Source organism: Puma concolor, chromosome C1 (genome assembly GCF_028749965.1).
Source record: "Puma concolor isolate L17-30 chromosome C1, mPumCon1.1.hap2, whole genome shotgun sequence".
Lineage (NCBI taxonomy): Eukaryota > Metazoa > Chordata > Mammalia > Carnivora > Felidae > Puma > Puma concolor.
In genome coordinates this window covers 74,105,068-74,120,067 of record NC_141674.1, presented here as the reverse complement: position 1 = coordinate 74,120,067, position 15,000 = coordinate 74,105,068, and the positions used below count along the sequence as shown (strand labels likewise).

Here is a 15,000-nt window from a genome sequence, read left to right as displayed (position 1 = left end):
TAAAGACCACTGCACCAGAGTTGAAGTTTCTATTCTAAAGTCCACCTACTGAGTTTGAGTAAGACTCGAAGACCCAGTTTGCAAATGTTCATGCTCTTCACCTTGCCTCCCTACAAAGGCCATAAGCAAATTCAGAAGAGACTTGTACTTGTCCAAAGCAACATGGAGTAAAGTGGGTCAAATGAAATTAAAATATGTTCCAGCCAAGGTTTGCCTCATAGAAAATGGAAAAAAATAAATGCTACAGATATAGTGAGCCTCCTTTGATAAATGAGAGTGACTCACAATCGTGGCCATTTTTAGAAAATGTAAAGAAAAAATATGCTAACCAACCCGGAGCTCAACTCACATTATTTTAACAGGAGCTAATGAGATTTGATAAATTTCTAGATAGTGAAGAAAAGAATTTTAAAGTGCTTCTAAAGACCTCTAAGACGGAGGACACAAACAGTCCAAGCGTTCGGCATTTCTCCCCCGTTTATCCTACAAACGAACGACCGAGGTTCAACAGAGTTGAGCTGCGTTGCAGAGGTGGTGCCGTTCTGGGTCACGGCACATCATGAACATCATGCAAAGTCTCAGAAGCTCCACTTCCTTGTCTGTAATATGACAATAATGCCATTGATGGGGCTGTCACAAAAGTTAAGTGAGGTCCAGCACCTGGCACGTAACAGCATATGTCAGGCACACCTGGGTTCGACTGTCAGCTGGACCAGCTACTAACCGTTCAGGGCAAGTTCCCCAACCTTTCTTCGTCTGTTTCCATATGGGCAAAATGGATTCATAAAATTGATTTTACAGGATTCTTATGAGAAATAAACGCGTTATTGCATGTAAAGGCTGAGCTCAATAATAGTTACTCCTCAATGAATTACCAGACAAGTAGCAAATGACAATTTCTTCTCCTTCCTCAAAGAGCCACGAAATAGGAAGTAAAGGTTAGTACCCTTTTGAAGGAAAGTGTATGGTCAGGAGGGCACTACAACTATTTTCATATGTAAATAATGACACCTAGATCAGTGTCTTCTTCCAAAGGCAATCAAACATTTTTAACATCTGCAAGTTTGCTATGGTTTTAAATGTACAGTGTCAACTCCATTATCTGATAGTAGACTTGCCAGGCAGGGGATTAGCTGTGGTAAAGCTTTAATCCTACTATGCTTTCCCTTACAAGAGGCCAGGAGAGCCTGTTGATAAGGCTCTGGGGTCAGGTTCAGTTTTCCTAATACCTTGCTATATGACCTTGAACACGTTCTTTTACTTCTCCAAGTCCCTGCTCCCACAACTGCAAATGTAGGAGTCGTAACAGCTTCCTCAAGTTGTATGCTGGGGATGGCTTATAAGAGAAATTCATGGCCCATATAGAATTAATAGATGTTCATTTCTTTCCTGAGCTACCTTCCACCACCATTTGGTCCGAGTTTATGGAATTCCAAATGTTGTGTAACGTTTGCCTAACAAAAGCATTATTACCTTGCTTCCAAAAATTACATAATTGAAAACTTATATCCACACAGAAGCCCGCACACAGATAATTACAGAGGCTTTATTCATAATTGCTGAAACATGGAAGCAACCAAGATGTCCTTCAGTAGGTGAATGGATAAATAAATGGTGGTCCATCCAGACAATGGAATATTATTCACTGCTAAGAGGAAAAGAGCTACCGAGCCATAAAAGCATGTAGAGGAACTTTAAATGTATATTACTAAGGAAAGAACCAATCTGAAAAGGCTATATACTATACCATTCCAACTACCTGACGTTCTGGAAAAGGCAAAACCATGGAGACAATAAAAAGATCAGTGGTTGCTGGGGTTTGTGGGGTAAGGGAGGGATGAACAGGCAGAGCACAGAGGATTTTTAGGGTGGTGAAAATAATGATGAATGCATGTCATTACACATTTGTCCAAACTCGTAGACTGTACAACAGCCAAGAGTGAACCATAATGTAAACTATGGACTCTGGGTGATTATGATGTGTCAATGCAGGCTCATCAGCTGTAACAAATGTACCACTCTGGTGGGGGATGTTGATAATGGAGGAGGCTGTACACGTGTGGGGATATGGGGGAATCTCTGTACCTTCCTCTCAATTTTTCTGTGAACCTAAAACTGCTCAAAAAATGCCTTTTTAACAAATAAAATAATTACGTATTATATTCTAAACCAAAAATAAATTGAGTGTAATCCATTGTTTTGAATTAATCTACATTATTATTCCCCTTCATTCGAGAAGATGGGCAAGAGTTAGCTGTAATAGTTTTCAAAGTATAATTAACCCTTAAATTGGAGAGGTGACTACATTTTCCATTGTTTCAGGGTTTACAAGCCAAAAGATTGCCATCCCTAGAACATAAAGCACTTTTGCCTTCAAATGACTTATCTAAGCCACTGGCAAATATAGCTGTTATTAGTAAATTCCTATTTAACAGACAAAACGAGGTACTAAGATTAAATGACAGGCCCATGGCTAATATTTGATTGGAAAGACAAATGTAATCCTAGGTTCCCTTTGACTTCCCTTCAGGACTGAAATTAAATTCCAAGTATTTCCTGATTTCCAGTTTGATGCTTATTTCACGATAAGCATCAATAAGATGTTATTTATTACATGCTTTAAGATAAAAGGCATGAGTCCCTTCACCCTAAAAATCACAAAGCACAGAACACAAGGTAAATATCCCATCATTAATTTTCATAGCGTTCCCCTTAAGACAACAGTGAGTATTGCCTCCCCTTGGCTGATGCAGGAACCAAAGCTAAAAGAGATACACAAGGTGCCCGCAGATACCCAAGGAATCAAAAAGAAAGCCCAGAATTACCTAGTTTTAGAATGGAGTTGGACCACACACCTTCTGGAAGGTACACAGTTCTATTTAAGTCTCTAGGAATGTGGAAAAATCAAAGAACCTATTTTGGAGGGAGTTGAAGGGAATAGGGATAGTTTCGTAGAATGTTTAGCAGCAACCCTGAGCAGGTTGGTAGTGTTTGGGGAAATATTTTTTTAACTTAGTCACCCAATTCTCATCAAACCCAACCAACCAACTGCCTAACCCCGTTTTGTTTTGAAAAATAATGTCACAAATCTGTCCAGAGCTGGATAAAATGTACAGTAATGAGTTCATTAACATGCCATCTGCATGCAAAACAAGGGGATTCCAGAGGCAGAATCCTTTGGTGGCCTGTTGGAAATCAAATTCTGGGCTAAAAAAAAATATACAAAGTACAACTTAGGGAGAAAAATACTACAGTTACACCTTTGCTTGGCTTATAGCAAAGACTGTCTGGCTTTCAAGAGTAACAAAGCCAGCCAGAATCTTTCCCCCACTTTAAAAAAAAAAATTCTAAAACACATTTTACTACTTAAAGAGGGTAAAAAAAAAAAAAAAAAAAAAATTGCTTACAGCATGAGGTAACTGATGGAGTCGGTGAATTACACCCATCCCCAGGAAGAAAGACCTAGCTAAAAGCCTCAGTGTCAGAAATCCATTTAGGATTGCCTGTCCTTTGAAAATCAAGCCTGTTTATCTGCCTGATTCACTCAGTAACAAATCAAAAAACTCAAACCTGCCCCCTCCATCTCTTCCAGGCCCCACTGTTCCACTTCACTCAGACAAGGGAAGGATTAGGTTTCCACGGGCTGTCGCTTTAACAAACCAGAGGCAATGTTTCTCGCCACAGTGGTACCCCAAACTTCATCAAGAACATTGGAGTCTGCTTTCATTCTGTTGCGATTTTCATTTCACCTCAGCTCTCCCTGACACACCTGTGAAGTGTCACCAAATGCTGTATCGCATCAACTTAAAAACTGCCAACGCTGCTAATGTCTGAAACCTCCTGATGTCACAGCCTTGCCCAGGCCCGCAGTACACAAAAACATAGCTTGAGTTTCACCACGCACAGTAACAGCATCCTGTATGTGTAGGGAAGAGGTCCTCGGTGGTGGTGGTGAAATAAGACAAACAAACCATATAAATGGGGTGGTGAGGGTGTTTGGGGGAGCCCACTCAGCCTTCTTCCCAATCTGCAGCCAGATACTCCAGCCTCTTGATCCTCCCTTGAAGAGCGATTTATGTAAGCAAGTATTCCTTCCATTCTCCCTACTCCCTTTTTCTCGTGATAGAAATTTCCCCATAGCCTAGAATTTAAGAGAAAATACTTTATCTACTATAAATTCTATAAACATCTATGCCCACTTCCTGCCAACAACAAAAGAAAACACCAACAACAACAAAAAAAAAAACCTATCTGATAAACACCATGCAGGCTACTGCATGCACTGGTTATGAATCTCTGGGTATGGAAGGCACTTGCTGAAAAACTGGAATGTACGTATGGTGGTTTTCAGTCTTACGATGGATAGTAGCGTAGCGACGCGATTGAGTGCATGGGTCTTGCAGCCTCGCTATGTGGTGCAAATCCTGCTTACGCCTCGGTGACGTTACCAGACTCAATGTAGTGATTTTATGAGCGTGGGTCATAACATACACATAACAAATACATAGTATCTTGTTCTTTGCAATCAATATTCTGTAGTTTCGAATCTATTGTGTGCTGGTCTGCGCATATTTCTCAGGTCCTTACAGGATGTATGTATATTCATCCATGTCCAATGAGAAGGGTAATTTAGTCTTCAGACTGGAAAAAACATATATTGGCTAACCTAAGTCTCATTTTGCACACAGCAGAATAAAAGATTAAAAGAAAGCCTGCAGAGTCACTGGGCTGAGATACTCTATGAAATAACATATAGACACTATGGGCTTTGAGAACAGGTACTTTGGCACCAAAATGCACTAGTCAGGAACCTGAGCCAAAAAAAAAAAAAAAAAAAAAAAAAAAAAGTCTTTTTTTGGCTTAGCCATTAGATTAACATCAAAATAACTTTATTATCTTGAGTAGAATTTTTTATTTCATTAAATTGAGCAGAAATTTTTCCTTAGCTATTTTTTCTCTTTGTAATGAAGGCAGCTTGGATTTAATGGTGTGTGATAGTAATTTATTTACAAATTTTGATATCTTTTTGGATCCTAGCAATTAATGGGAAAATAGTACAGCCAACAAAATTTTAAAACTCAGCTCAGAATCATATTTGGATGTAATTAAAGGTATAATCTGTTCCATTTGAATACTTCAGTGCTCTTCCATCTTAAAACAACACATATGAAAAGCAGTTCTCACGATATAGCTATCTGCTTTGCACATCATGCTAGAACGTGTAAAAATTTTCTATAAAAATTGTTGTGTGTGTATATTACCTCTTTTATACTTACAGAAGTATGCGTTACTTTGATAGAACTGAACCCATTGACCTGTTATTTGCCACAAATATTATCTGCAGGCTTAAGACATAGTTCATCCAAACATTTTAAACATTTACAAATCCGTATAGGACATAGTTAGATAGAGTCTTCCATTTTGCTTTCCAGACTAATGTGATTGCTAAAGCCTTGCTCTTTTTCCTCAGCAACAACTTGTAGGCAGAGTTGTTACCAATGATACTTAATTACTCATCATGAAGTAGTTGAGATTTGTCAAAACTGAAAAGAAATTTCTTTTAGAGTGAGGCTAAAAAATGTAGGCAATCTAAATGAGTTGGCATTCCAGGTTGGATACAGATAAAATGCGATAGATACCTCAGTTTTTTAAGGGAGGACAGAAACCTAGTTATGGCTCATAGAATAACCTGCATCATTGTTGCAGGTTTTATAAAGATATATATATAATATATATATAAATATAAATTTATAAATTTATAAAGAAATATAAAGAAAATTCTTTATAAAAAAATTTATAAAGAAATTGTACCAAATGGTACCAGTGGTCAAACAGCAGCTCTGGCAACTTTGGGCCTTAATGATAGTGCTCAGCCCTATTGGAGTCTGAGGCATAAGGAAAGGGAATACCGATCCTGCCTTTATTTAAAATTCTGATGTTTTGTTCACCATAGATGTTTTTGCATTAATTTTATATTTACAAAATGTTGCACTATAACATTATCCTGATTACTGATTTTCTGGCACTCCCTTAAATTTTGCACCGAAGAGTGCATTCACTTCACTCTCGTCCTGGCCCTGCTTACAAAGTCACCTCCCTGAAACTTCACGACCCCATCTGTAAAAACGAGGCAATAATCATCAAGATTACGGTAAGGACTGAGATGACGTGTGTAAGAACTTGTTAATCGTACATGTGAACATGTAAATACGTTTACAAAGCACTATGCAACTCCAAGATGAAGTTATTATATTATACATTCTATTTAAAGATGTAAGGTTTATGGAAAGCGGAAGTCCCATGATTGATGACAAAAATCTATCCCAGGCCTTGGAGGGATATGCAGCATTTAAGACACACCCATCGCTACCTAACCTTACTTAAATAAAGAAAAAGGTACACAATTACAGCCCGAGCAAGCAATTTCCTCTCCAGCTTTCATAATTAATCTTCATTTGTAAATTCAGTCTGTCTTCAGATTTTCTCTTTTCAGTTCCTAAAAGCATTCAATTCAACGCAAATGAAAAATTAATTTAGGAAGAAACTGTTTTCCTCTTAAAAAAATAAAATCACAGCTCAGACAACACAGGTGAAAGCCTACGAATAGATGCACCGCATATGAAAATTATTTTTGAAAAAGTTGAGGACGTAAACCTTTTGATTCAAGGTAGGGGGATCTTTCTAGGCCCAAGGAAGGTGAGATGCCTCCTGTTCTCGTGGACTAATGATTGTTTCCAAGCTGGTTAGAATTCAGTGCTAATTGCATTTTAAAACACCACCTCTGATATCCTTTCCTCTCTCAGGATCTTACATCAATGTTTCGCATTTTCAATAAAACCTTTTGCACTTCACCTTTTTTACTCAACAAATCCTGAACTTTGGATCAGCTGGAAGAATTTGGTTCAGAGGCTTTCCTTTCCCTAGCAGGTTTCGATCTGGTGGTGGGGATGCTAACACCTGGGAAAGGCTGTCTTGCCCGTTTCTGAGGGGAGAGAGACGACTAAAATAGGTATTTTGGTGGCTAAACTCAGGCTTGCCCATTCTAACACAGTCATTAAACAACTTTCTAGTGTCATTCAAAGAACTTATAACAGAATCAATTGATTTTCATCCTCTGCTTTATTAGTTGTGATTTAGGAGATAGAATGGCCCTGTTTACACAGCTGTAACATGTCAGGACCTGTAGTACATTATTGGCTCGAGGCCTCCGAGTTACAGTCCATTCTCAGCAGAATCAATCTGAACTCGCAAAACATTCCCTCTAGGAAACATGCACAGATCTACTAGCATAAAGCACTTCTTGTACAACTGGAAATAGTATTCACTTGAGGTAAGTTGCAAGTTCACCTTCCAAAAATCAGCCCTGACTTGTCATTGCTCTCAGCATGTTCACGATGGGAGCAGAGGGCTACACATGCCTCTTAACTAGATACCCAACATGGGTGAATGTGTTACACTTTGCTGCTAGTCCGGGCTCAGACTCTCCAAGTGGGAGTTGCTGGCTGTTTAACATGCGTTCAGAGCATTGCCAATCTAAAATGGCTGCTCAGTAATACTTTAATTGCAGTTTCATGGAAACAAATTGCTATTTAACTGCAATAAGCATTTCTGTGACTTGGCTGGACTGACAATAGGTGAGCCTTAGTAACAAAGTGACAACTAACATCAACTTGCAAAGGCTCTGTGTTTCCAACAGTCTCTCAAAGGGAGTCATAGGTGCACTAGCACCCAGGAGGTAATTCACAGGTGAAGGAGTCTTTGGACAACCTCTTCTCTCTTTAAATACAACTATTTAGGTTACAGGGAAACTCTTTATTAGTGCCTTGATATATAGCTCTTGGACTCACTGTTGTATAATTTATTGGCCCTAAGAAAATATTTTATATAAATAGTAGTACACATTAGAATCTTACTCTATTGACATTTAAAGCCATTTAATTTAAGAGCTTCATTCTAGATGATTAGTTGTTTCAAATATCAGTGTTAATAAGAGCAAAAGAAAGAACTTAAATACAGTTAATAGTAAGAGGATGACAATTTCACAGGCTTCATTTTGGTGTGACAGTTTTCTCATTTTATATTTTATAAGACACTACAGTCCATGTTAAACTATTTCCTAATAAATCATGAAGAGCTGGAAGTAGTTCCTTGTGGCAAACGATTTGGTTTAGAAAAGCTTCATCCGGGCTCTCCTGCCTTTCGGGGTGTGTAAATCTAACTAGACAGATAGGTTAAATATATATATATAAAAAAAAAACAATAATAAAAAAAATAAAAAAACATTAAACCCTTTCAGAGGACAATCTTTTTACAAAATTGTTTCATTAGCAAGAGTGACAATTTGCATGATTGAGACATTTATATGTATCATAAACATTTTTTTTTAATCAGGAGTTCAGCAGGGCTCAGTAACATTTGCTTTTATTTAATTGCACTTGCTTGTAGGGATTGGGGGCCATCTTGCTCTATGATGTGGTTAATATTAAATAAGTCCTTTCAAAAGAATGGAGCACATCTCACTAACATCGCAAATGCAATGGATGAAAGGTGAACAAGCTCGTGGATTTTTTTTTTTTTTTTCTTCTAAGCCATGTTGGGGTTGGGGGAGGAACACAATCACCGCTCACATCAGAATAAACCTGAGTGTTTTTAGGAGCTTTCTATCCACACAGAGCATCCCCATTAGAGCCGGGTTTTATTGTTTGAAATGCCTCTGGTTTCAAGAAAGTGTTTTACCTAAAGCAAGACTACTACTTAAATATGTTCTATTGTATATTCATAGCTCCATTAGTCCTTCTCCAATTTAGCACATCAAAGAGAAGGCTTCATCACTTGCATGTGGATTATACTAACATGAGTGACATTTGTAATCTTATAGGTCTGCAACTTAAGAAATGCTTTTAGAAGCTCGTTATTAAATATGCAGCAGTGCTTGAGGAACCAGCCATATAATAGTTCATTTAAAGTCTTTAATGACCTGAGCCCTCCACATCACCAAATGCCACACTGTATTACTTACTAAAAGTTATTAACTATCCCCTTTGAATTTCTGCACTATATGGGACATGAGTGCTTACGCCAAAAAGAATAGAGGGGATGCTGGTATTCTTATTAACACTCCCCCTTTCTATGCTGAAGAGTCCACATTCCTTTAAAGCAGCTTAAAGGGGGTGGGGGGATGTAAGAACCAGAACTAGTCCCTAGAAATTCCCCCAGGATTTAACTCAAACAGATACTGTTACGTCTGTGATTTTGTTCATTTTTTTTTCTTGCATTTTCTTTTCATAAAGCTCTAATAGAACTATTCACTTTAACTCTCTACCTTTAAATTCTCCTACAGGAGGTTCACAGGAGCTTTGCAGTTGGAGCAACTGATTTTTCCTCCTGGCCTGCAGTCTTTGAAAGCAGAAGATCCCAAAGGGAAACAGACTGCTGGTTGAAATGTACTGAACTGGACCTCTCTATGTAACCTGTTCTGAGAGGTCTACGTTGGGAGCTTTTCGGGAACAAGAGAAAATAAAACAAATGCCATTTTTAGAAAGAATATTTCAAGTAGCATTATAAACACACCTGGTTTTTTTATGAACCTGTGATACAAACTGTACCAGAGATCTGCTCGCAAACCTGGCACAGCAGCCTCTTTGGTCTTTCCTAACACTGACCATGGGCCACCAAGTCCTTGGCCTACGCACGCTTTCCACAGGGCGCCACTGGGGTGCTGGGTCTGCTGCCCAGAACTAGCAACTAAATATCTCAAGATTACTACTAAGTGAAATCGAAATCCTACCCCAAACATATGGAAAGGCAGAGCGAGGAGCGTAAGAGCAAAACAAAATAAACAAATCATACAGCAGACCACAGGAGTCTAAAAGCTCACCAGGAAATGGTGGCTCCACCCACTGAAGTCGGCTGTCAAAGAGCTCTGGGTCCCTAACAACTAAGGAAACTTCAAAATGCGTACAGGTATGGCTTAGAAATGCTATTTCCTTCAAAAGCTATAAACTCGGTTAAGAGAACAAGACGGTTATGCCACATTCTTTAGCATGCTTTTCGCCAATACCCAAGGCTTTCCTATTGAGAAAAATGAATCAACGGAATAGCTGAAGAATCAAACAAATATTTATATATAAACACAAAAGATTCACTGTGATATAGGAGAAGTGTAATGAAGTGCTTAAGTTACCAGAATATTCTGAACTTATAAAAAGGACTCCGTTAGAAACATTGCTTTGTAGCCCTGCCAAAAATGGCATGGTTAAGTAATTTGAAAAAAACCTTATTGGCCCAGAGCTAAATAAACACACACACCACACCTCCCTTGACCCTTAAGATTTAGAGTGAAGTTGGTATCAAACAAACAAACAAAAACTACTAAATTTTTCCAAAATACAACGAAGAGAAAAAGCAGTGTTTAAATCCAAACTCCATCGAATATTTTTTCTTTTAAGTTTTTATTATTTAAATACACCATACTAGAGCAAATGTCTCTGAAAATATCACAAATAAAAGATTTTTTTCTTCATTCAGCAAATTAGAAGTAGGGGGAAATTTCTACACAGTAGCTGCTATGAGCCTGATTTTTTTTTTTTCCAATTTTTTTCTTTTTTTTTTTTTTTCATTCTTTTTTTCTTTTCTTTGCCATGGAAGTAGCAACATTAGGACAAGAACACTTACATGCATACATACATTGTATTTTACAGAGATACAATAAAAGTGTTTGTGATAGAATATCACAAAAGCCACATCTCTTTCCTTTATCTCATGTTCAGTTTTGATTGAAACACATTTCCTTACAACACTTAAATATACAAAGAGCAAATAGAATGTTGTTAAGGTAAAACACAGGGTACAAACTCTGGCCAGTGCCCTGCTAATTGTTAATGAGGGTAGAAAGCAGATTTGAATGCTTCTTTTAATTAGCTTCATTAGTCATTTCCCTCCTCCCAAGCTCCCTCCCCCCCCAAAGATGTCCTCCGGTGGATCTTTTTTCATTTTCTCTACAGTCTCCCCATTAGCCCAGGTTCATGGAGTCCTTAATGTTCATATTCAGTCATTTTAATACACCAATAAATGCGGGAAGGGCAGTCAAGACTAAAGAAGGTGCAATGGCATGGAGCTGGCACTGGTGCTAGCTACAAAGGTGACCTGTCTACTGAAGACACATGGGATCCACCTGTGATGAACAAAGTCTGAGATGAAGGCACGCATTCTGCATTACTCTGACCTTTTAGCAGACCTGCAAGAAATAAAAACGGGCATCTTAGCTAAAATGCTAAATTTGAGATATTAAACTCAAACATGACTGCTTTTGTCTTCTCTACATTCACTAATCTTCTTTTATTAGATTACTTTCCAACTGTGACTTGATGGAGGCTTTCTACGCTACTTACTCCGGCAGTGAAGAGCTAAAGCATAACGTTTTCTGCAGTTTCACTAGCAGAGAAAATGAGACAATAAATGGACTTTCAGAAAGTTTCTAGTATAAAGTTCTACAATGAATTGCTTAACCCTCTTAAAAGCAACTTTCTTTCTGAAAAGAATGAACTGCAACATCTTGCCTCAGTTATAGTCTCTTAAATGCACCTTCGGAGCCCAGTCCTCCCCAAGGAAGTTTTGGGCTAATGTGCTCAACCGCAGGACCTTTGGCAAGGTTACTTTGTGCCTCAGTTTCCTCATGGTTAAAGTGGGGATAATAAGGCTGTTACAAGGATTACATCATACGTATGGGACACTTTCAACAGTGCCTGGCACATAATAAAAGCTAAACAAACACTGGTAATTATTATTCTGATATCCTCATATGATGTCTATTCATCCATGTCCTTCTCAACCTAAAGGTATGTGTTTGTACACGTGGGTATATATATCTATGTATACAGACAGATACAGATATAGGTTAGGTATATATATATATATCTACATATGTATACACACACACACACACACACACACACACACGCACATACCATACAAATATTCAGATACTACTTCTCCCTTAGTATTTCCTATCTATGTCACTTAATATTACATAAATATTGTAAATACATGAATCAAACATGTAATGTGTTAATGACTTATGCTCAATTAAAAAACATAGTTCAATGGAAGTCTAACTTTAACGTCTAAGTTAGAAATGATAATCCACACGGTCGTCAAATACAATCTGTTTGCAATTACCAAAATGAAATAATATATATTAGGTTTTTATGGTTTTTAAATGACATTTCGAGCTTCCCAGGAAGTTCTTGTTTCACCCTTTCCCTAACTTACTAAAAGCCTGAAGTCTATTAGGAACTGCAACCCCCCACTTCCAAGCTAATTAAAGTGGTGGAGGCTTAATTCCCCAGAGTGGAAGCTCAGTGTGAGAAAGGTAATTTGTCTGTCCAGAACAAAGATGCAGCAGCAGCCAGCGAGCATATTTAATAAATGAGCATCAAATGTCCTCTACGATGGACACACACAACACCAATTATGTAACTACGGGGACTACGAAGTGATATGTAAGCTAGAACACTTGCTAAATTTTCCTCCAACTAAAGAGACGTGAGCTTTTATTTTACTGAAAAGCAGTGGTAATTCTAGATGGAACCACCACTCTTGAGTGGAAGAAAGAATTCCAAAGCAGGCAAAAATTAGCAAAAAAAAAAAAAAAAAAAAAGAGAGAGAGAGAAAGAAAAAAAAAATCAGCCACAATTTTGGATTGTATTTACAGAAGTCTCTAGAAGGCAATGTTTTCCTGAGGATAACCAAGCCTCCTTTAAATGGTAAAGGCTGTAAAATGTTGGTAGATCCTGAACACTAGTGGTCTGAGATTTCAGTCAAGACCCTGTAAGATTTATAAGCTTAAAATCATTTTTCTAGAATATACCAAAGCCAATGATGCAGAACAATTTAAACTACACATCCCCGACACTGGCAACAAATTTCAGGAAAATAAAAGTTTAAAGGGACCAGCTGATGGGGACCTATACTTTCTATACAATTAGCTGCCTTTAAAGAAGGGGTGTATAAGTAATCAACTCATTACTTTTCAGCCAGAGGATGCTTGGGTATATTTATTATGCATCATGCACTAAAAACGTAATTGGTTCTGCGAATAGAAGGAAAACGGCCAAAATTAATGTCCAATTTTCCCTACCAAAAACATAGAGAATGAGGAGAGAGAAGAAAATAATAAAATGGAGCAGTTTGTCATTTCTCCCTATCTCCTCTCCTCCAGAAAAGAAACACCACAGGGTTTGGGAAAATAATTTTAAAGCATTCTCTAGGTCCAAAAAGCAGTTTATGTTCCACCAGGAAGTGTGTTTTCATTACCTCTTTCCCCCTTGCCCTCTCATTAATATCTCCCTGGACCACGTTCAGCTTGCCCAAAACCTTTATTTACAAAAACCGCCTTGTGAATTGACCGTGCTCATGGTGAGCTGAGCACCGAGGGCGAATATGTGAGACATTTATGCCAACAGGGAAATGTTCTTAATTAACATCATCCCCAAAATACAGCTTCTTACCTATGTCTGACAAGAACATATCCTTAAGTTATACTTCCCTATGCCTTTTAAGAGCTATTAATTTTTGAAGGCCACCACCTGTCTATTTGGCTTCCAACATTAAGGAAACATGTACCAGTTGGTTCCTACTGGTGCCCTACTACATCCTGTGACCCAAAATGAACATCTTCCCTCTCCCATCCTGCAAAAGGTGTGGTAAACAGAAGACTGATCTACAAGGCACAACACATACCATCTTGTAAACACGTCCGCCAAGTGTCTCTCCAGCCTTCCTCCCTAGCACCTCTGAATTTACGTCACCTTGCACCCGATAGGACAGTACCGTGAGATCTTGCCTGTATTTCCTACGTGCCCTTTGCACTACATTTTCCATCTTGTCTCCACATCCCTGAATTCTCACGATGCATGCTGGTTTAGTTGCAACAATCATTTTTTCTACTTAAGTCAGGGAAAGAAATGGTATAAAACCAGCAACAAACTTAGGACGTAATCTGCAGAAAAACTAGACTTTTTACATGGGAGGGGGTGGGGAAGAGATCAACCATGTTCTTCCTAGCACATTTCTTTTCTTCCTTTTTTTTTTAAACTTTTTTTGGCTCTCAAGTATGACTGTAAAATGGCTTTGCCTCTAAATTGAAAGGGGTATCTCAAAATATTTACGTGACTTATCCATCGTTCTTAACTCTGCCCTACAGATTCACTTCATTACAATTCATACCATAAAAAATCTAAGTATTTATATGGACTGGCATTCCTTAAAGAGGCTTGAAATGCCTCATCAATGGTGACTGGTTAATTTGAAATAAGAAATTAAACTTCTATTTTTAAAACAGTATTCTAGGTAGCTTTCCATACCGTTAAGTCAAAAAAAAAAGTGTTCAGATTCTCATGTATTAACATTTACTTAATAAAGAAACAGAAAATACATTTAAACTTATCCCATAAATTTGAGTAAGGGAAAATGATAAAAATCAGCACTAAAATACAGCAGTATAATTTTAAATGGTTAAAAGTTTTCAAATATTAGTCATTTTCCCCACACACAGCATTAAGAAATGCATTACAGAAGACAAAGAAGCCTAATATTTTTTCCTGAGACTTTTGAAGCTTGCTAAATTCCTATTTGCAGATAAATGTTGTTTTTTTTGTGATCCTTACAACAGACATTAATGAAGTTCCTATTGTAAATCCATAAAGAATTACCAAGTGAAGTGTGCACTTTTTGTTTCAATGCAATAACTCAGTGCTGTGTGATTGCCTGGGTTAATGATGAAAAAGTCAAACATACTATCAGAGCTGATGGAAAAATCTATCACCAATCTGAAATTAAAATTCATCTGTGGTCAATAAGATTTAATATCCATGCAAGTGGCGCTGTAAAGAGTAAATGAATCAATGTCATCAATACATAATCAGTATGAAATATGATGTGAATAAAATTATGCACACGAGTCATACATTTCACTCTTTTCTGGGCCAGTGTGGAATGAAC

At 37.8% G+C, this 15,000-nt stretch overlaps 1 protein-coding gene across 5 annotated transcripts in view; it reads right to left on the bottom strand.

Annotated features, from left to right (window-relative positions):
- Window positions 1-15,000, bottom strand: part of LMO4 (LIM domain only 4) — a 52,810-nt gene that overhangs the window by 25,569 nt on the left and 12,241 nt on the right. The window contains exon 5 of one of the 5 annotated variants that reach the window (XM_086717465.1): window positions 7,101-11,236. The exons of the other annotated variants lie outside the window; for them this stretch is intronic. Coding sequence (XP_086573591.1) covers window positions 11,228-11,236 — 9 coding nt within the window. The 3' untranslated portion in view covers window positions 7,101-11,227. Of the gene's footprint in view, window positions 1-7,100; window positions 11,237-15,000 lie in introns of those variants that run through there. 5 annotated transcript variants of the gene reach the window in all.